This window comes from Neopsephotus bourkii, unplaced genomic scaffold, assembly GCF_033783945.1.
Source record: "Neopsephotus bourkii isolate Nb327-2 ecotype Australia unplaced genomic scaffold, CSIRO-AGI_Nbou_v1 NB_1376, whole genome shotgun sequence".
Classification (NCBI taxonomy): Eukaryota; Metazoa; Chordata; class Aves; order Psittaciformes; family Psittacidae; genus Neopsephotus; species Neopsephotus bourkii.
Window position 1 is genome coordinate 2,496,060 of NW_026901855.1, and position 21,967 is coordinate 2,518,026.

The following is a 21,967-nucleotide window of genomic DNA, read 5'->3' on the forward strand; positions in this document are numbered from 1 at the left end:
ATCAGTGAATGTGCTCTATATTATCATCTTTCATTACAGTACTACTTCTCTAGTATTGCCTCCCTCAAACTCGTATCAAACTTCCTCTTGCATATTTTGGACCTGGTCCACCTCTACAAGTAATGCTGCTAATAGATTCATTTGTGGATATTCAGTGATCTGTTTGGAGGGAGTGGGGTGGTTGGTTTTGTTATTTGTTTTTTCCTTGAAGCTTGAAATAACACTGAAGCTGTACTTAAGGCATAAAGCAGCACTAGGTGACTGAAGATCCTTGTCTGTTGGATTAAAAAATGGGGTGTTGAACAGTTTTATAGTACATACTTAAAAAGTAGACAGTGTGCTGCTGTGCATCTGTTAAATTGGCAGATACTTAATAATTTGGAGTTGGAAAGGGCAATTATTGTGTAGACTGTATAGATTCTCCACATCCTGAAGAAATGCAGCTGGGACCTTTGATGCAAAGGTATGGGTTGGGAGAATGAGATGATCTTGGAAAGCTTGGTCCAGGGTAGTTGCAATCCAGGAGTATAGCATACGCTAGGATCTGCTTGGCTGGAGAGCAGCTCGGTGGAAAGGGACCTGGGCGTCATGGTGGACAACAATCTCAACATGAGTGAACAGTGAGCAGCTGTGGCAAAGACAGATAACAGGATGCTGGGGTACATAACAAGGGCATCACCAGTGGAGTTAAAGATGGCATTATCTCACTCAGTACTTGTCAGGGTACATCTGGGATACTTTGTTCAGTTTTTGTCCCCACCACACAAAAAAGATGTGGCCAGGCTGGAGATGGTACAGAGAAGAGCCACAACGGTGATCACAGGACTGGGAAGCCTGCCATGTCAGAAAAGGCTGAGCGAGCTGGCTTTGTTCAGTCTTAAGAAAAGAAGGCTCAGGGGAGACCTTTTCACCGTGTTCCAGTATTTAAAGGGTGGCTACAAAGGAGATGGAGACTCCTTTTTTAAGAGGAGTCACATGGGAAAGACAAGGGCGTAATGAGCACAATTTATTCCTGGGGAGATTCTGACTGGACAAGAGGAGGGAAGTTTTTCACAATGAGAACAATCAGTCCTGAGGGAACTGGCAGATGAAGTTTCCAAGCCATTATCCATCATATCTGAGAAGGCACAGCAGTCTGGTGAAGTTCCTACTGGCTGGAAGAGGGTTAATAGAACTCCCATTTTTAAAAAAGGGAAACCTGAGGAACTGCAGGCCAGTCAGTCTTACCTTGGTGCCCAGCAAGACTGTGGAGCAGATCCTCCTGGAAATTATGCTAAGGAATGTGGAAAATGAGGAGGTGGTTGGTGAGAGTCAGCATAGCTTCAGAAGGGGCAAATTGTGCCTGGCAAACTTGGTGGCCTTCTACAACAGCATGACAGCATTGGTGGATGAGGGAAGAGTGACTGACATCATCCACCTGGACTTGAGCAAAGCATTTGGTGCTGTCCTGAATGGCATCCTTGTCTGTACGCTGGAAAGGCATGGATTTGATGGATGGACAACTTACTGATAAGGAGTTGACTGGAGTGCCACACTCAGTTGTGGTCCCATCCCTGGCAGTGTTCAAGGCCAGGTGGGATGAAGCTTTGAGCAACCTGGTTTAGTGCAATGTGTCCCTGCCCATAGCAGGGGGGTTGGAACTAGATTATCTTTAAGGTTCCTTCCAACCCAAACTATTCTGTGTTGTTCCTGTGAACTATTTGAATAATTTTCTCCATCTCTGGTTTAAAAAACTCTGCAATCATAGAGATATTAGCTAAAGTTCTTTTTTATGTTTTGTTATTGCCTTACAAGCTTTGGCTCCTATTCATACGCAGTTGCTAACCGATGTATCAGGTGGATGCTGTGAAAATACTCATGCTAGAGAAAGGGGTTGTGATTGTGTCTAGACTTCTGTCCTGTACTGCAAGGGAACTGTGTCGCAGGTGGCTTTTTGGAGTCCAGAACTTAATAGTGTTAAAAATGGAAATATCTGTATATTTCCTCTACCAGTTCTAATCCATTGAACAATTCCCTTAGGGTGTCTTGTTTCTTTTCATCCTGATTTTAACAGCAGTTAACGGGAACCAAGAAGAGAATTGGATGGTGCAAACAACTTTTTATGTCACATTAGTTCCCTAAACAAAGTGGTGGTTAATAGACTAACAGGGAAGCCAAAGTCTAACACATGGGAAGGGGAGAGAAGAGGGTCTGAGAATGTGACTTCAAGCATAAGATGTGTAGAACGTGCTTATAGAAACACTAGACTGGTTATTTCCAGGGTGTTTAGGCAGGAACTCTGTGTGCAGCCATGGAAAAGGCTATCATAATGTGTGCTTTTTCCATAGCCCCTTTTTGAGAGAAAAGGGATTAACTCTCCTTTCCTTCTTTTCACTTGAGGGTCTTTTTAATTCTCCACCTCCTTTTCCAGGCCCCAGTGAGATGTCTCAAATAAGCATTCCAGTGCTGCCAAGTTTCATGCAAAACCATGTAACATCTTATGTAAATATTTAATGATCCAGTTACATATTTCCAAAATGACTTGCATATGATAAACTTTACCTTGTGGTCAGATAATTTCCTGAAGTGATGCTGGGGGTAAGGCAAAAAGCTGTGTATAACCCCTTGGATAGTGTTCCCCCTGAATGCATGGTAGTGAAAGGGTAGGTTGTTTGGGTTAAGAAGTTGTAGTGGTGTGGGTTAGGGTCTGATCCAAGTTTGATGCGGTGTGGTGGATTTGGGCATTTCTGGAGGTAAGTGTGGGCTCTGTAACATGTTTTGCAGATTGCTAGGTCAACAGGGAAAAGCGCTGCATTTCACTTGTGTAGTAGGTGGCCTGCTGAAGGTGGAGGTCAAGCTTGCTTGTCAGACTTTATAGTGAACTTCTAAAAGTTGGGGAGGGAAGGCAGTAATCTGTCAGGATCTGAATGCCATAGGTGACTTTAGGTGACTTTTTACAGGGGAAGTCCGAGGTGTGACAGGGAGGCAGAGAGCTGGGATGCCTCTAGGTGATGTACTGTTAAGTCTGGAGGTTGAGAGTACTTCTGGATTCTGAAGGAATTAGTAAGGGGTTCGCCATTGATTTTGCTGTTCCTGCTGCCACTGCTGCCACCTCAGTGCTTGCTTTGGATTGCACTTTCCCTCTCTTTGACCCAAGAGGAAGTGCAGCCAGAGGAAAGGCAAATGTGCTGTTGTACAGAGAGTAAGCTCTGTAGCACTGTGTAGTTGCTGGTAAAAAGGACTGGTTGTTGTCTTCATCCAAGCTGGTATGCACCTGTGTGGCTTGGCTGTGACTAGCTGAGACATGGGCAGGTGTGTCAGGACAATTGAATAGCCCGGTGTCCCTCCTCTAGTCTAAGTTTTGGACTTGGAAGTGGAGGGCATATCCTCTCTCCTGCTATGGAAAGAGAAGCTCCAGTGAAAGGGAGGGAGTTTGCCAGGGCCGTTCACAATACTGCTGCTTCTACTATTGCTGCTGCCAGGGAGGCTGTATTGTTGGCAGCAGTTTGTGTGGAAACTGAACTGTGTACAGCCAACCTCAGTTTAACCTTCACAATTTCCAGCTCCAGTTTTGGGGTAGAAGATGTCCCACAGTATTTCTGTTTAGAGGCTTTTGGGATCTAATCTCTTGTGTATCATCTTAGTAGGTGTCATTAATTTTTTTAACTAATCCCTTTCCTCAGTTTTTAAAAAGACAGGATTCATTAGATGGGGAGGATCTTTGGGAGAAGGGAAATGTAGGAAGGCCAGGGAAAGAAATTAATAAAAGTGAATATCTTTGATATCACTTGTTATTCAGTTTAGAAAGTGAATAGAAGCAGTATGTAACAAAGATGGAGGAAGCATTTCCTATGTTCTTGCTGCAGTGAGCTCTATTATCTCTATGTGTTACCTATCACAGAGATGACCCAAGTTTAATGCTGTGATAGGGGACCATTCCTCCTGCATCTTCTGGCTGTTTCCCCAGCCTGCGTCAAGTCCATTGCCTGGTGAAGGAGAGCTCAGTCAATACAGGGGGAGTCCAACTTTGGAAACTTGTAGTTAGAAGCTGCATTACGAGAAATCAAATCTGAATTCAGGCCAAAACACAGTTGATATCATAGAATCATAGAATAGTTAGGGTTGGAAAGGACCTTAAGATCATCAAGTTCCAACCCCCCTGCCATGGGCAGGGACACCTTGCTCTAAACCATATTACCTTCGGATGGTGGCTACAAAACAGAGATCCACTTTTTTCTTGGTTACCTCTGTAATGTTTCACATTGTTAACAAGAACTGCTGGTTTAGGCGAAGCGGGGTCAGAAGAATGCACTGAAGTGGCAGGAAGCTTTCCTGTCAATAGTGGAAAATTTCACCTGTTCCTATATTTTTTATTTTTATTTTTTTCCACTTGACAAGCCTTACAGTAAAATTCTTTGTAAAAAGAGCAGTGTGAGTCCAGTTGTTGACCCATTCAGACCACACACACTTAGCTACCAGCAATACACAGTTGTGTTACTTGTTCTCTACAAGGTCTATGGAGTAGTCCAGAACTTGGAGAAGATCAGATCACAATGGGGGGAAATAAGAGCTGCTTGAAGCAGAGCAGTAAGAGGTTATATTAGTGAGCAGAATATAGCGTTTTGAGGAGTTTCATGTGATGAAATAGTCTCCGTTGGCTGAAGGTGCGCCTCCACATGTGGACAGTCCATACTCCAGTTTAGGAATACTCTTGGATTCCTGACTGGTTGCATGCTCTCACATAGCAGTGCCCTCGTGTAATGCTTTGGCTAGGAAACAGTCCTATCCTGGCAGATGATGAACTGGCCACAGTTATTTGTGCCTTCATCACTCTTTGGCTGGGTTATAGGAATATGAGATACCTGGGCATGAAGCCTTTAGTGCTTAGGAAAATAGCTTGTGCAGAATGTTGCGGCATGTGCTTGTGCTAAATTGTGTTACTGGGAAAACATCAGGCTTGCCCTTTATTTTCTGTGCCACCTTACCATATAGTCTCCATAAATTGCTTTTAGGATGTTGGCCCTTTTAGGTAACAAACATTCTATTCTTAGAACTGGCCAGGAATTGGAAAAGAAAGGGGCACAGAATGAAATTGCCGAAAGATTGGGGACCCCGCTGAGGCAAATAGCTGAAATAATGCCCCCTCCCTGCCCCCTCAAGCCAAATTGTCAAAAGAGCAGGGTCCCTGCGATGAAGTTGCCCAAAGAGTGGTGCCCCCCGAAAAAATCGTCCTCTGAAAGATTGTAAGGTATCTCAGGAATTTATACTGATCTCGGGTTAACACCTAGAAGAATTTAGAGGGGTTGAAGTTATCCTACTTTTCACTCTTACTGTAAGCCCTTTCCTCTGACTTTAATGTCTCTAGAAATAACCTGTAAATTTCTGTTGAAGCAAGACATTCTGTAGAATGCATGTCTCCTGTCTTTCCTGGCGTGAACAAGCATGGTGGCTGAGTACCTTTGTTACTACAGTGGAAGAAAGATACAGTGTAGTATGTAAAGCTGTAGAACTAGAGAGTGAAGGTCAGTAGCTACCCTTTCAGTAGTAGTAACACTCTTCCATCACAGGCAAGTGTGAAACAACAGTGCAAAGGGTGTGTGCTATTGCCAGTGTTGTACTTGTGATGTATCACTCCTCTAACACCCAGAGGCTTTTGACAGAGGCTCTAGAAATGACTTGCATTTCCATTTGCAGGCTCGTGCTTGAGGCTACTTAAGGCTGTCAAACCAGCTCTGGGACAATGTATTAAGCGGGTGTTCGATACTGTTGTTTAAAGCTTAGGCTTTTTTGATAATTGTTTTGAATAATTAAATGTTTGTTTGTTTGTTTTGTGTTTTTTTAATGCATTGCTGAATTAGCCCATGATAATCCCTTAAGATAACAGCATCCTAGTAGAAGAGAAAGTTTATATACTGAGTGCTCTAGAAGCCATTGCAATCCCTTTTGAATAATTAGCTCCTATGGAAAAGTAAACTCTATGGGCATGGAGCTCAGACCACCTAAAAATTAAGGATGGTCTCTGTAGCAGGAAGCTGATGCAAACATTTGCAAGGTAAGGAAAATCTATTGTTTAGATGTATTGTCTATGTCTGCCAGGGGTTCATATCCTCATATTTCTGATGATGTGCATACTTAAAAAAATAAGAAGCAGATGAGCATGGTGAACCTAATTGCCCTCTGCTTCATGAAATACCCATGACTTTCTGCAATAGCTTGCTGCTTATGCTCAGGATCTTCCAAGATCTGGCTGAAAGCACATTATCAACAAGTGCTATTTCAGTGCTAAATCCAGGAAAGTTACAGTTAAACTGAAAAGAAATTCAAATACTTTAAGCTCTGGAAATATGTTTCTTTTTTTTCTCCTTTGCTTCTCCCACCTGTGTATTTAAGGATAGATTTAATCTGATGAGTACCTTAATGGATTTGCTAGTATAGTTCTTCAGAGTGCTAGTTCTACAGTGGCTACCAAATGAGGGCAGTAGTGTCTTCATTTTCACTGAGAAATCAGAATTTTAATTGTTTTTTTTCAGTCATTCCTAAAGGAAGGAATTTTTGTGTGTAACTTGTTAGATATCCTGGTATAGTTCAGCTTCTGAACTACAGAAAGTAATAGGGAACGGATGAAGAGATATGACAATAAAGCTAACTGGGGATGTATTCTTTTCTGGACATTAACTTAATTGCAGAGCCAAATGCTCCAAATTCCCATCCCTCTTTCCCTCCTCCACTTTTTCCTGAGCACTGCCTTCCCTTTCCTGCTTTGGGTCTTCACCCAAATCTACTCTTCTTTTCTTGCAACTAATCCTGCTCTTCTCTGTACTTTCCCTCTTGCCAGGGCTTCTTATTCTATTGTATGTCTGACTTCCCTTTTACACTTTCTTTACCCCTTTTCTCTCTTTAAGACATTGGCATCTTGTGGTATAGGAGGATGGTCAGAGTGAAAAAGGTTTGGGTTTTTGTTTGGGTTTGGGGTTTTTTCCTTGTTAGTTTTTGTGTGTTTTGGGTTGGTGTTTTGGTTTTGTTTTTTTTTTTTTTTTTTTAGCTAGAACATGCTTGCTGTTATGGGTTGTAGTGATTAGCAGTGGCTTATGCTGGTCATTCTCCCAAATCGATGCCCTGGATTCTGCCCTCAATCTTTTGATTTATACATTTTTCTCCAAAGTCTGAGGCCTAAAATATAAATCGAAACAGGAATTGTTTACATGCAGAATAAGAAAATTACTGCAGTTGAACTAGACAATCATTTTAGCTCCTTTCCAACTAGAACTGTTCTGTGACGTTATATCCAACTTGTTAGCATGCCCATGGCTGGATATAGGTTTTGCAAATGTCACCACAAATAGTATTATACTCTGCTTAATGCTTGATTAATTCTTTTTACTTCTTTTTTTTTTTTTTTTCTTTTAAGATGTTTTGTTTCCTGCTCCTAAAATGGAGTCACTACCCTCTTTCTGTCCTGACTGCATCCTAACACTCTGTTATGTCTGAAAGAGAGTGTACCTGCATCTGATTGAAAGTTAGTTGGTATCTTTCTGTATTTGCTCAAGTGGCTGTTCAGTCGGATCTATGAAGTGACCTGACTTGCCTGTGGCTGTGTAATTTCTGGAGCAGATTGAGTAGCTGGAGTGTGCAGCTGGTGGGTGATGAGCTTTCACCTGCTGTGCATCCTTAGATTGACAAAGGCTGATGGTGCAACTACGCGTTTTAGAAAACAACTTTTGCACAAGATGTAACTGTAAACATTTTAAATCGGTATCAAGAATAAGTCCTGCACTCTTCCTGGCTGTTGTTTCCATTCTCATGTTGATCCTTTCATTTCTTGTCACAGGTAGATATAATCAGTTTTTATCACTGCACAGTGCAAACTGGAATGGATGGGTAGCATGGGCAACTGTACTAGCAGGTGATTGTAGGAAGTTCTTTTTCCCTTCCCCCAGAAGCTTATATTTTTTCAGCATTCATTCAATCTCCTCTTAGAGGTGTGCTATTGATAAGATTACTATTTAAATTGCTTCAGTGCAATTTTGAGCTATATTCCTGTGGTCATTTAGGTGCTTATGATGTCCGTTGTATTGTGTTACCACAAGCATTTCTGTACCCATGCAGTGAACTAGTCTGATAAATAGCTTAGCACAGAGGGCTGGTTTTAGATGGCTTCTGTGCAGGACAGATACTCTTGTGCTCATATTTTGTAGGTAAAATGAAGGTGGATAGTTGAGGAAAGAGAGTACAGATAGCTTAAGTCTGTGTAGCCACTGTGGGGGGTGAAGCTTATCAAGTTACAGATTTGTAGCTGGATCAGGGAGTTGATCTACCTTTGTCCTTTCATACCCTTCTTGCACCGTAGAATAACAGAACAGTTAGGGTTGAAAAGGACCTTAAGATCCTCTAGTTGCAGCCCCCCTGCTATGGGCAGGGACACCTCATGCTAAACCATGTTACCCAAGGCTTTGTCCAACCTGGCCCTGAACACTGCCATCCCTCAACACACTCGTGCAAAAACTCTACCCTAGTCCTCCCAAACAAACCCAACCAAACAACAACAACAACAAAAAAGCCCCCAAAACCACCACCAACAAAATCAACAAAAAAAACAAACAAAAAGAAACAAACCAAAGAAAAAACCCAAACAAACCCCAACCAAAACAAACCAACCAAAAAAAACCCCTGAAACAAAAAAATCTGTCAACCACCTTACAAATCAAAATCCTGGGCTATTTTTCAGTTGGATCAATTTATTGACTCATTTAACACAAACATCCATGACGGTAGTGTATGACTAAGGGAGTGGTGATGGGGTATTTGGTTACAGTACAGGTAATGCTTTTTAATCAAGAGATCACCATTATTTCCATGATAAATAGGCTGACTTAACTCTGGTATTGTTGGCTGTAACAGGGTTCATATGGACACTAAATAAGCTTGTAGCAGTGTCTTGTTACTGATTCCAATCTTGCCCTACAGTCCATTTCCTTGTACACAGCTAGGTGACATTTTTGAGATATGGAAAGGCTGCGTAGTCCCTGAGAATGACAGCATCTTGGAGCAGATGCTGCCTTGTTGGACAAATTGGTTTGGCCTTCAAGTTATACCTAGTTTCCTGGATGCGGATTGGCTCTTGTAGGTTGGTGTGTAGTTGTTGGTGCTAGAAATATGTTCCCAGCCTCAGCCTTTCTTAAGGCATCTTTGGAGTATACAAGAACTGAGCCATGCTTGTATGAAACTTTAGGAAATACAGACTGCATATGTAGTATGATTGCTCTGAATATGTGCATTTCCCAGGACCAGTGCATCTTACATGTTCATGGTAGGTCCTATTGTGAAATTGAAGGAACTGTGACACTTACTGTCTAAAGCGAAGTGGCATGTTTGGCCAGAATGCCTGAGAACCATAAATCTAAGCAGCTGAGGAAAAAAATGTGCCTGTCGTGTACACTGTTAGGCTGTAAATACTCTAAGGACAACAAATAGAGCTCCTTGCTCTAAGACTCTGGAAAAGAGATTAAATGCACCTGGATGTGACCCTTAAGAATAAACTGTGGTAGTTTGGGTTTTTTTTTGTGAGGGAAAGTTGTATTTGATGAAGTCTCATTCCATTGCATTCTCTCCCTAGCTGCTGCTGTTGAGTGGTCCATGTAATAGGCCATATTTAACAAGGCTGTCACTTGTTCAAGAAACACTGAGAATCTTTATCCCTCTTTACAGGTTTGCAACAGTGAGGTATGATCAGGCATCCAAGAACATTAAAAACCAGTTCATGCACCTGACCAATTACAGTGTCAACAAGAAGAGTGGAGATTATGTCAGGTACTTGGCTGGAAAATGGAACTTGATCTTTAGAGGTTGGGTCAATTTACATAGGTTGGTCTAAGGCTGATGCAAGTCTCTGAAGGAAGGTCAGTGGTGTCACCTGCTTCTTTCACTTATTTTTAGCTGTGATGATCCTGAGGTAGAGGATTATGGAAGCAAGTGGAGCATGAGTGCAATGCTGAGGTACTTAAAACAAGAGGGGAAAGACACCGCAGGTCAGTACAGATCTTCTTCTTTTATTCCTTTGTTGGATCTTAATCATCTCACTAGTGTGAATCCTAAGTCAGGGAAGAGCAAAGTGGGTCCCATTTAGCACCAGAGCAGGGTGGAGGGAAGCATTGTCCCTTGCAGCTCACTTACTAGAGCTGTGCATTTATTCTCTATCCCCAGAGATGAAGCCTTTCCCTTCCCTTTTGCAAATAATATTCTGAGACTTTCTCAGGGTGTGTTTCTTAATATTTTACCTACATTTCCCGTTTCTTAAGGTCATTCCATTCCTTCTAAAAGCTTCCCTCCCACTACTGCTCCCATGGCCTGTTCAGTCTGATGAGTGACCAACCTCTGGAGAACTGTGCCAGTTTGAATGACTCTTGGATGTGGTGTCATCTTTCCATGGCTCAGGTTTTTGCTGGGTGTTTTCATTTCAGTCTGTGTTTCATACAAAACAGCTCCCTCTTCCACACCTTTGCCAGGTCTGCTGGGAGTAAGTACATCTGCAGAGCAGAATCCAGGTATATCCTTTAAGGGATAAATTACCTGTGATACCAAGGCATCAGTAACACTACTGACAGCAGCTATGCCCATATTGCAGATGTTGCCAGGGGACAATTAGATGTTGGATGAAGGGGGTTTTAATCTGGCTTTTGGATGGGAATAGATTCCCCCCCCCCATCATGTGTGTGCATGGCTGTCTGATCACTTGCACCGTAGGTTTTCGTTAAGCTATGTATGCATAGTTATTTATATTGATACATTTCCAGACCCCAACCTAAAGTATAAATAATAAACTCTTAAAAATTAAGTAAACTGCTGAGCAATGCAATCGGGTTTCTTTATCCATTACAAGGCATCTTGCACCTTTCTCTGATGCATCTGGTTCTGGTCCTAAGGAGGCAGAATGCTGGCTGGGAAATGCTGGCCTTATCTGGGCTGGCAAGATTTTTGTGCTCTGGGATGTTTATGTGCACTTGGACATTCCCATGCTGTATTGCTTTCACTTAGTTGTCTTCTGGCACAGAAGCTCACATCTGAATTTGCTTGCAAGATCCTCTGTAATTTTCAGGTCCCTGCATGTCATCATCTGAACATGAGAAAAAGTAATCGTAGGCCTTAATTGAACTCTCTAGTCAAGTGGTTTGTACTGGATGTTCTTTGGAACAGGGATTACCAAATGTCTGTGTGGTTTTGCTGGAGGTCTTTGCTCGAACCTCCCTTTGAGACATGTCCTACGGTTTCTATTAACTTTTCAGACCAGGGCTCCAGTGTTCTTTCATCCTCTCTTCCTCTATTGCTTGTCCTTGAAAACAGAAAGTGTCTCAAGCCCAAACCCAGTCTAGAATCAAGGTCTACATCTAGCATGCATCCTTTCTTGCCTTTTGCTCCCTCTGTCAGGTCAGGTTTCTGTTCCTGAGCTGTGTTTACAGACTCATAAAGGAGGTGAAGAGAGCTCCTTTAGTGCAACTGCAGATTATCTATGGGTCGGCAGGACTGGGAGCTGTCACCAGGCATATAATTTCAAAATGATTTGTGAATCATGGTATAGGAACAGCTGCTTTAGAGGAAGGTGCAATCACAGAACAGTTATCTCCTCAAAGTCTACAAGAAAAAATTCTGTATTTCAGTGCCTGTGATTTGGCTTCTGTAATTTAAGGTCTTATCTCACTGCCCCGCTCTTGTTTAATCTTTGCTAATACTCTGAGTGGGCGATGATCAGACTCCAGCTGACTTGTGCTTATGTGCTTGCCACATGCTTCTGCTTACTTGTACTGTACATATACTCATTTCTGCCATTCTCATTTGTATTTTTGCACTAGGGTACTTATGCATGTATCTATAAACTTATGCTTGCATGGATTTCCAAGCATGTTATCTTTTGCTTCCATAAGCTCTCACATTCTTTGATTCACAAAGGTATCTGTCCATATGCATATTCTCATATTTTTTAGATGTTGTGTATTACTTCACATTTTTTTAATTATTTGTTTTATTTTTTATTTTGTTGGGGTTTTTTTCTCCTTCCCTTCTTGCAGCACTGATGGCCAGTGTGGAAGACCTGATTATCAAGACTGTGATTTCTGCTGAGCTAGCCATTGCCACAGCTTGTAAACATTTTGTTTCACATCGTGACACCTGCTTTGGTAAGGTACTGGGGGCATCTTTGTTGATTGTCTATTAAGTACTGTTTGAAACTTCCAGCTTTCTGATGCTACAAGGAAACATATATTCCCTATTGCAAGGAAGCCAGACATTTTTGTTTTTGTTGTGTTTTTTTGCTTGGTCCCGTCTGTCTTCCCCCCCCCCCCCCAGTATAGGCCTCTGTGAGGGCAGGGGGCATAGAGTCTCTGTTGCCCCAGTCCCAGTGTCATTCATCAGAATCTCATGCTAGAAAATGTGATGGTAAAGGACTTGAAAGGGAACTGGGGAAATGCTGGAAAGTTGAAGTTAGCGACACACTAATGGCCTTGAAAAGGATGGCTGTCCGTTATTAAACATCTCTTTAGAGCATTTAATATTTTCTGTTGAGTGATCTAGCCCAATGTAGTTCTGAACTGTTGTCCTAGTGCATTTGAGGACTAGGGAGGAATGTGTGAAGCAGTCCCTGGAATGAGTGGTGGTGGTGGTATTTCTGGGCTTGTGCTTGTGTGAGAGTACCGCATGGTGGCGTCAAAGCCTATTTCTGGCAGAAGCTGAGCGCAGAACTATGTGCTGGCAAAGGGATTTGAGAACTCACTGGCAGCAGATGCTGGGACAAGCTCCAGAAAGCAGTGGCTGGTACCACAGTGTGCCTTCTCCCGCTTTCCAGTGGCTCCTTCCCAGCCTTCCCTAAAGAGGCCTCCTCCTGCTCGAGCTGCCCTTTGCTCATGTGGATACACTCGCAGAGTCTTGGGGCAGGGAAAATGAGTCTAGGATTAGTCTCAGTCAATGCTTAAACCGAAGACCAAGCTTGGCTTAAGGTATACTGTGTTTAGGTATTGGGACTTGCATTTAGAGCTGCTGTGACAGGTAAATTCATTTGTGTGGTCCCTGCATTGCACTTGGGTGTTAACATTTCTGCAGCTTTCAACATGCTTAACATAAATGCTGTCATCTTTGGATATTTAGGGTGATGAGACAGTAATAAAGGAGCCAGGGCTAATATGTTTGTTAGTTACCTGCCAAACTAGCTACCTCTCTGGCCTTAGCTTCCCTTGACTGACTCTGATGCCTTTGTTCTAAGTGGGAGAACTTTGGTATACATGAAGATTTATGAGTTAGCTTTAGTGAAATTTATCAGCTACTCCAGAAATATCAACTACTAGGTTAAAAAAAAAAAAAAAAAAAAGCACACCAAAAAACTGTAACTGCCCCCTTTTTTTTAGTTCTTCCTTTTCTTCCCTCAGATGTGTTTCTGGATTCCTCTGAGCTATGTATGTGGAAACTAATGTTCCTCATGTACTTTCTGCTGTGCCTGGCTCGGAGGTTATCCCACTTCCTGCTGCCTCCCCAGGGCTGCACTAACCACCCTCTCAGATGCTCCCCCACAAATAAACTGTTTTGTTCCATTTATTTCAGTGTAAACACAAATTAAGAGCTTCCCAGGAAAGAGAGCTTAAGTAAGAGCCATACTGCTTCCCTGGGGAGCCTGAGGCATTTCCAGAGCTCAGTACTTTCTGCCACCTTCCCCCACAATTAAGTGGTGGTCCTTGTCCCAAGGATTTGAGCAGCCTTTGTCATGCTGTATGGATCATTCTTCATCCTGTGTCTTGCTCTGACACTCTTTGCTTGTGCCACTTTTAAGCTTGTAAAAAAAACCCCAGTTTTTCTAGCTGGAAGTCTTCAGAATGGCTGAGTTTATAGCTGTTAACACAAGGGAGAAAACTAGGAATGAAGATTTCAAGGCAGCATGTAGAGGCTCCCAAGAGTGCTTTTTGGGTTTGGCTTTTTTTTTCCTCTTCATTCTGGGCTGTGAACAATGCAACCACATGAGTGTGCTGAGAGAGACTGATCATTTGAAAAGTACCTGAGACTTCAGAAACCTGGATCTGAGATTCAGATATAGAGGTAGATGTTGTTTGGAAAGCTTCTAGAAAAATATGACTAACTGAATGTGTATTCTACTGTAGTCTTTTTAATACTGTTCTGGGAATAGGACTCCAGCACAATTGCCACATTCTTGCTAAAAATTAAATCACAAATACTTATTTCTTAGGTTTCCCACTTTATCTCTCTAACTGTTTAGCTCTCCTCTGGTCCTTCATTCCTTTCCCAAGTATATGTTGTTTTAATGTAATGTACTTGCTTTCTAGATTTAAGGTAAGAGACTCAATTTGTGGCTGCTTCATGCTCCAAAATAAGACTGGTGAGATAGTCTGTATAGTTCCAAATACTCATGCTTGCCTAGGAAGTGAGAGGATGCTGCTTTTTCTCATGTCAAAGCAGAGTGCTGCTGATAATTTGTGATAAGACTGTAGTGAATCCCCTTTTGGCCATGTCATGTGAGCCACTTACTGCAGTCTAGTAATAAGCGTTCCTCGGAGGACTTGGAATGCTCAGTAGTTTTGTTCCTCTGAAGTGGTGTATTTACACAAACCAGTATAAGTACTACGTTTTGTTGCAGCCTTGTTATTAATGTTGTGGTCTCAAGCCTCTGCTTTGTGTCTTATGATTAGATAATAATTCCTCACGTTAAATTAAGCCCCAAGTGAAAACTGTCTTAGAATCACAGAATGGTTTTGGTTAAAAAGGATCTTAAGATCATCTAGTTCCAACTCCCCTGCCGTGGACAGGAACACCTCCAACTAGACCAGGTTGCTCAAGGGCCTGTCCACCCTGGCCTTGAACTCTGCCAAGGATGGAGCATTCACTACTCTGGACAACCTGTTCCAATGCCTCATCAACCTCACAGTAAAGAACTTCTTTCTTATATCTAACCTAAGCTTCCTCTATTTAAGTCTGAACTCATTACCTGTTATCGCTACAGTCCCTGATGAAGAGTCCCTCTCCAGCATCCTTGTAGGCTCCCTTCATATTCTGGAAGGCTGCTGAGGGCGCTTCAATCCCAATGGTCATGTTGCCAAGAAAGATGTTGAACAGGATCGGTCCTAACACCGACCCCTGAGGGACACTGCTCATTACTGGTCTCCACCTGGACACTGAGCCGTTGACCACAACTCCCTGCATGCAGCCATCCAGCTAATTCCTTATCCACCGGGTGGTCTACCCATCAAATCGATGTCTCCCCAATCTGGAGACAAGGATGATTATGTGATGTTTTGTGGGACAGCGTCACATGCTTTGCACAAGTCCAGGTAGACAGTATCAGTTTCTCTGCCCCGTCCATCATTTCTGTAGCCCCATCATAGAAGGCCACCAAATTGGTCAGGCGTGATTTGCCCTTGGTGAAGCCATGCTGGCTGTCACCAACCATCTCATTGTTTTTCATGTGCCCTGGCATGCTTTCCAGGAGAATCTGCTTAAAGATTTAGCCAGGCACAGAGGTGAGACTGACTGGTCTGTAGTTCCCTGGGTCATCCATTTTCCCCATCTTGAAGTGGGGGTTACATTTCCCTTTTTCCAGTATTCAAGAACCTGACTGCCATAATTTTTCAAATATGATGGAGAGTGGTTTAGGAACTTCACCTGCCAGCTCCCTTGGGACCCATGGATGAATTTCATTGGGTCCCATGGGTTTGTGCACATTCAGTTTCTGAAGATGATCTCTGACCCAATCCTCTCCTGCAGTGGGCCCAAGGTCTTCACTCTCCCAGCCCCTACATGGCTTACATGGCTTTCATGGCTTGATCAGTGTGGCTAGAGCACTTACCAATTGAAGACTGAGGCAAAGAAGTCATTTAGAACCTCAGCCTTCTCCAAATCCATGGTAGCCATGTCTCCCATTTCCTTCCGGAGAGGGCTTGCAATATCCCTAGTTTTTCTTTTGGCAGCAGCATACCTATAGAAGCCCTTCCTGTTATCTTTGACATCCCTGGCCAGACTCAAAATTCTGTCTGGGCTTTAGCTTTCCTGATCTGATCCCTAGCATCCTGGACAATATCCCTATATTTCTCCCAGGCTGCCTGCCCTCACTTCCACCTTTTGTAAGCTTCCTTTTTTCTTCAGAGTTTGCTTAGAAGCTCCTTGTCCATCCGTGGAGGCCTCCTGGCATTTCTGCCTCATTTCCTTATTGTCAGGATGCATTGCTCCTGAGCTTGGAGTTGGTGATCCTTAAATATCAGCCAGCATTCTTAGGCACCCCTGCCCTCCAGGCTCTATCCCACGGGACCCTACTGAGCAGGTCCCTGAGGAGGTCAATGTCTGTTCTCTTGCTCCTTGCCCATCTCACTGCCCTGGGGATCTTGAATTTCACCATATCTTGATCACTGCAGCCAAGGTTGCCCTGGAGCATCACATTCCCCACCAGCCCTTCCCTGTTTGTAAGCACAAGATCTAACACCTCTCCTTGTTGGCTTCTCTTTCACTTGCATGAGGAAGTTGTCATCAGCACATTCAAGGGAACCTCCTGGATTGCTCGAGGCCTACTGTGCTGTCTCTCCAACAGATACCAGCGTGGCTTAAGTCCTCCATGAGGACCAGGACCAGCAAGCATGAAGCTGCTCCCATTTGCTTATAGAGGGTGTTATCCACAGTTTTCCTGATTGTGTGGCCTATTGCTAGTGTCCAGTGTAGCACTGTTTTCTGTAATCACTGAAGCATGAGCCTGAAGAAGCTGTAGATCTAAGTCCCCAGTTCCGTTCCCAGTTCTAGTCAACCCAGCCATGACGCTGTTGAACTCTTATGAAATCAAGACAGCAGGACAGGATAGGATAATAGTCATGCTGATCCCACAGAAGCAATGAGTTTTTTGCTTAGCTACTCTGGACTTTATGCTTCTAATCACATCTCCATTAAAATGGTGTAGAGCAAACCATAAATTACTGTACTACTTGAGTGCTGACCTGGACCTAAAGCTTAAATAAAGTCTTCATTTGTATGTAATCACCAGTTCTCAACCATCTGTGTCTGCTGTTCATGAGCATTGAATTTCCTTAGTAGTAGCAGTTGTCCTGTTTGGGGGAATGGCCTGTTCCATAATGAATTTTGCGGGGCAGTAGAATTTGACATACTTAAGGAATTTCTATGCAGACTTGCTTGACATGAGTATAGGTAAGTCTCTGCTTAAGAGACTTACATCAGCCATACATATACCACACACATCTCCTTTTTATGCTGTCATGGATGACATGTCAAGGAAGAGCAGAACAGGTATTCCCTACGCTCAGTCTTTGCTTTAAAGCCAATATGTAAAGATGCCATTTTGAATCTGAAAAAGGTTGTTCTTAGAGTCCTTTTGCTTCTTCAGGTTCAGGAGCCCTCTACCTTTCAGCCTTTTGATGATGCCAAGGTAGATTTTGTAATATTACTGTATCTTCAGAATTTAACAAAAGTGTCAGCTAAGCCTGAAAGGTAAAACAAGTTCAAGGGATAGATCTTCTAGTGATAGCTCCTGTTAGGAGTAGGGTGCTTGGTAGCACCAGGTTTTTTTTTCTCAAGGTAATTGGACTTAGAATTGCAGACTTCAGAAGAACTGACTCCTCCAAAAACATCCATAAAGAAATGACAAGCATTGTCAACTTATTAACAGTAGACTTGTATTACTGAAGTTGGAATATCCCTGGCTTCTCATTCTGTCTTCTACATGCTATTTGGTTCATGTAGTGACATTAGGGTCTTTAGCAGATAGAACATCCATGGTAAGGAACACCAGGTTATTCTTGTCTCCTAGCCCCAACCTTTGCCTGGGGCTAAGATTGTTGGAGTTTAGGAGCTTGAAATCAGACAAGCTTGGGCTGATGAATTCAGGAAACATGCTCTCTTTCTCCTTCACCTCATGTATCTATGGAGTCAGCTTGCTTTCATTTTGATCCACCTGCTACTACGTTTTCTTAAATTTGGCCACCTAAGTTTGCCGAAGAACAAATAGCAACATATCTACTTGTCTGTTCCTCAGTGGCATAAGGGAAGCTAAGTGATGTCCAGAGGTGCTTACTGAGATGGTAGTGTCTTCACTCACTATGATCTTGCATGCTGGGTTGAAGAACTTTCTCCTTCATGGGTGTTAATTTATTTACCTTGTAAGACTAGGATTATAAAGGCAGACCAATTTGCTTTAAGACACCTGTTTTTTGATGTTAGCCTTGAAGATAGCCTAATTAGCTTTTCTGATTTAAGAGTAGAAGGATGATTCTGAGTCTGGTTTTGGCATAGGTGATAAGCCCAACTGTAATCTTCACAAAAGAAAGTAGTGCTTTATATAGAAGAAGGGCAACCAAGAGGTGAAAAGTCTCAAGGGAAAGAATTAGGAGGAGCATCTGAGGTCAGTTGACTTGCTGAGCTTGGAGAAGAGAAGCCTGAGGGGTGACCTTATTGCAGTCTACAACTTCAAGGGGGCAGAGGAGGAGGAGGTGCTGATCTCCTCTCTCTGGTGACCAGCAATATGACATTAGGAAATGCAATGAAGCTGCATCAGTGGAAGTTCCAATTGGATACTAGGTTAAGGTTCCTCTCTGCAATGGTGGTCAGCCACTGGAACAGGCTCCTCAAGGAACCGATCACAGCACCAATCCTGTCAAGAGTTCAAGGAGCATCTGCACGATGCTCCTAGTTGTATGATTTAGTTATAGATAATCTTAAGAGGAGCAGGGAGTTGGACTCTGATCTATATGGTTCCCTTCCAACTTGAGATGTTCTATGATTCTATGTAGGCATCCTGAAATTTCACTTCTGAAGACTCTTATTGGGAATGTAATTAAGTGTCCTTCAGACTTCAGAAGTAGGAAAAAAGCTTGAGAAGTCATAAGTGATGTATTTTCTCTGATTACCTATTATAGAGAAAGTGCCTCTAAATGAGGTAATTACACATTTGGCCAAACTAGTATGACAGACTTTGGAAGGCATAGGCTGCATCTTGTGGAGCAGGCAAGAACACCAACATGTGAAATAATTCTGTCCCCTCTTGTTGGGCCCTTTCCTATAACAACACTGAGAGATAAAGCCTTCCTCTGTCAAAATAAAGCGTTCTCAGAAAGGGAGTTAAGTTGTAGTATTTGGAGTGCAAGGCAAATTCTCACACAAGCCAACAGCACCAGTACTTTCCCCAAAGCCTTTGGTGTCCAGAGTAGAGGCTTCTATTCTGCTATTTGATATGACAGTGTGGCCTTTTGCTTATTAAAGCCTACATTGTTATGCTGTCCTTTTCTAGATTAACAGGAATTATCAGGGACCTGACTGTGATAGCCTCCAAGATGTAGATTTGTTCATGTCCCCATAGCTGTTAAGATCAACTACCAGAGTTGAAGCACGTACAGTATCATCACTAAATAAAGTGATGGAGTTGAGTGACTGGTAAAGTGGTGGAGTTCATTTCCAAAATATTATGTAGTCTCTAAAGCATCAACTTTGGCAATATGTTCCACAAAGCAGGATGTCCCTCACTATACTCTTAGAAGTCTTCCTCCATTGTACTGACTGATAGCTGCTTTGGATGAAACCATAGCACAGTTAACTTTTCTAACTTGGGCTCCTTGATACATGTTGTTTACAGGCATGGTCTGCATGATACCTGTATTTAAAGCACAGAGAAAGTAAGGAAAAACAAGGGAAGACTTGCATTTCAGGGGCACAGGTATAGTTCCTCACATTAGGGGATTGTCTGTAAATATACTTCTGCTTAAAGTGAGGCAATTGGTTTGTTTTTATTGCCAAATCAAGAGTTGCATGCTGTGCATCTTTTTTTCAGTGTATATGTGTATGTATCCCTTCATAACCTCAGGTTACCTCCATTCAATTGCAGAATATGTGCTTTGCAGTAAAGCTGCTCCTTTTTCTTTAGTGAACAAGCTGAAAATAAAGACCAGAATTCTAGCCACCATCTAGGAGCTGAGCTTGTTCATTCTACACAAAATCATGAAAACATTGGTTGTGCTACCAGACACTTGTGACTAAATTTCTTGACTTACAGGCTGTAGTAAATTCTTTGGGGAGGGACACTGCAGTCTTTGACAGGATTGTAAGACAAACTTAGACTATATGGTAGTTAACCAGAGCTAGAAAGCTTGAGGCCATGTCTCTAGCCTTTCTCTTAGTCTCAGTGACATCAGCAAAAAAATCTCTGGCTGAATTGTTGCTTTTAGACTTCAGTCTGAAGCTAGTCCTTCTGGGAGGATGGGAAGCTTGGTCAGCAGTCACTTCTCTATGGGGGTTGGAGGGGAGAAACAGGCTGTTTCTGCTCAGTCTTGGCAACAGCTCCTGAGATAATTCCAGTCTCTTTAGCAAGCTGCAAGGGTGAAACATGTTCTTGTGGACTGTAGTACCAAGAGGAGGGGAGCAAGGGAAAGCACTGCAGAAACTTTATATCTTAGTTTCTCGTATTCTTCCCTTAATAACAGTAATGGTGCAAGGTGGGTTGTCATAAACCTGCCATTGCCAAGGCCTGAAGCACTTGTTCATCTTAGAATCATAGAATAGTTAGGGTTGGAAAGGACCTTAAGATCATCTGCTTCCCACCCCCTTGCCATGGGCAGGGACAATTCACACTAAACCATGTCACCCAAGGCTCTGTCCAACCTGGACTTGAGCACCACCAGGGATGAAACATTCACAACTTCCCTGGGCAGCCCATTCCAGTGCCTCAACACCTTCACAGTAACAAACTTCTTCCTTATATCCAGTCTCAACTTCCCCTGTTTAAGTTTGAACCCATTACCCCTTGTCCTATCACTACAGTCTGTAACGAAGAGTCTCTCCCCAGCATTCTTATAGGCCCCCTTCACATACTGGAAGGCTGCTATGAGGTCTCCATGCAGCCTTCTCTTCTCCAGGCTGAACAGCCCCAACTTTCTCAGCCTGTTTCCATACAGGAGGTGCTCCAGTCCCCTGATCATCCTCGTGGCTCTCCTCTGGACTTGTTCCAACAATTCCATGTCCTTTTTGTGTTGAGGACACCAGAACTGCACACAATACTCCAAGTGAGGTCTCATGAGAGCAGAGTAGAGGGGCAGGATCACCTCCTTTGACCTCCTGGTCACACCCTTTTTGTCTTTCAGTCATTCTTTCTTTATTGTCCCCACAGAGGGAAATAGCAGTCTTGCTGAAGTTGGAACTTGCAGAGGATATAGTTCTGATCTTGCTATGCTCACATCTACATCTCTGTAGATGTAGATGTAGCCAGAGCTACATCTCTGGGCTGCCTATGTTTTTATTTTCACAAATCATAGTGGAGTTTCACAGTAGAAAGGGTACTTCTTCTATGTTTAATCTAGGTAGTGCATTTTCCAAATGTGAAAGAGAGCCAAGAGACATTTCTAGGATAGCTGAAACCACAGGTAATTTATCTTCTATTAGTGCCCTAGTATCCCAGGCAGACTTGAGAAACTTTTGTGCTAAGCCCATTTGGGAACCTGCGAGGCTTGATTCTTTTGCTAGAACATGGATATTGTGTAGCTTCTGATGTCCTGATGTTGGCAGAGACTGTCTGTCTAGGGGTTGTAGGTATGACCTAAAATTTGAGACTTGGGGCATTATGGAGCAGCAGTGGAGTGTTCCTAGTAGGATCTAAGGCATTACAGTGGGCACAAGATTCTGTGTTTAATAATGGAATTGAGTCAACAGCAATACTCCAGAGAGCTTACTGTCCTAATAAACAAGGCAGAAATAAGGGAAAGGAGTGTAAAGCAACAGCAGCATGGTCAGAGCTAGCTAAGGGCAAGAGGTTTCCCATATGTATTTGTAAAAGTGGACAGAGTGAGTAACTGAGTGAGAAAGAAGGAGGTTTAAAGAGCAAGTTGTTTGGAAGGGAGAAAAGTGTAGGAGAGGAGAACAAAGTCAAAGCAGCCAAAATACTAGCAAAGGTCCTCTGAGGGGCAGAGGGAGGGAATTTCCAACAGCAAAAGAAGCAGCAGCTAGTCAAAACAAAATGCTCTGC

General features: G+C 42.8%; 2 protein-coding genes across 2 annotated transcripts in view; one reads left to right on the forward strand and one right to left on the reverse strand.

Annotated features, from left to right (window-relative positions):
* ACYP1 (acylphosphatase 1) overlaps positions 1-21,967 on the reverse strand; it is a 428,968-nt gene that overhangs the window by 219,081 nt on the left and 187,920 nt on the right. The gene's annotated exons all lie outside the window — the stretch shown is intronic.
* The window catches only part of TTLL5 (tubulin tyrosine ligase like 5), a 132,779-nt gene that overhangs the window by 13,000 nt on the left and 97,812 nt on the right, over positions 1-21,967 (forward strand). The window contains 3 exon segments of the mRNA XM_061367422.1: positions 9,685-9,786; positions 9,913-10,004; positions 12,039-12,146. Of these exon segments, the coding sequence (XP_061223406.1) occupies positions 9,685-9,786; positions 9,913-10,004; positions 12,039-12,146 (302 nt within the window).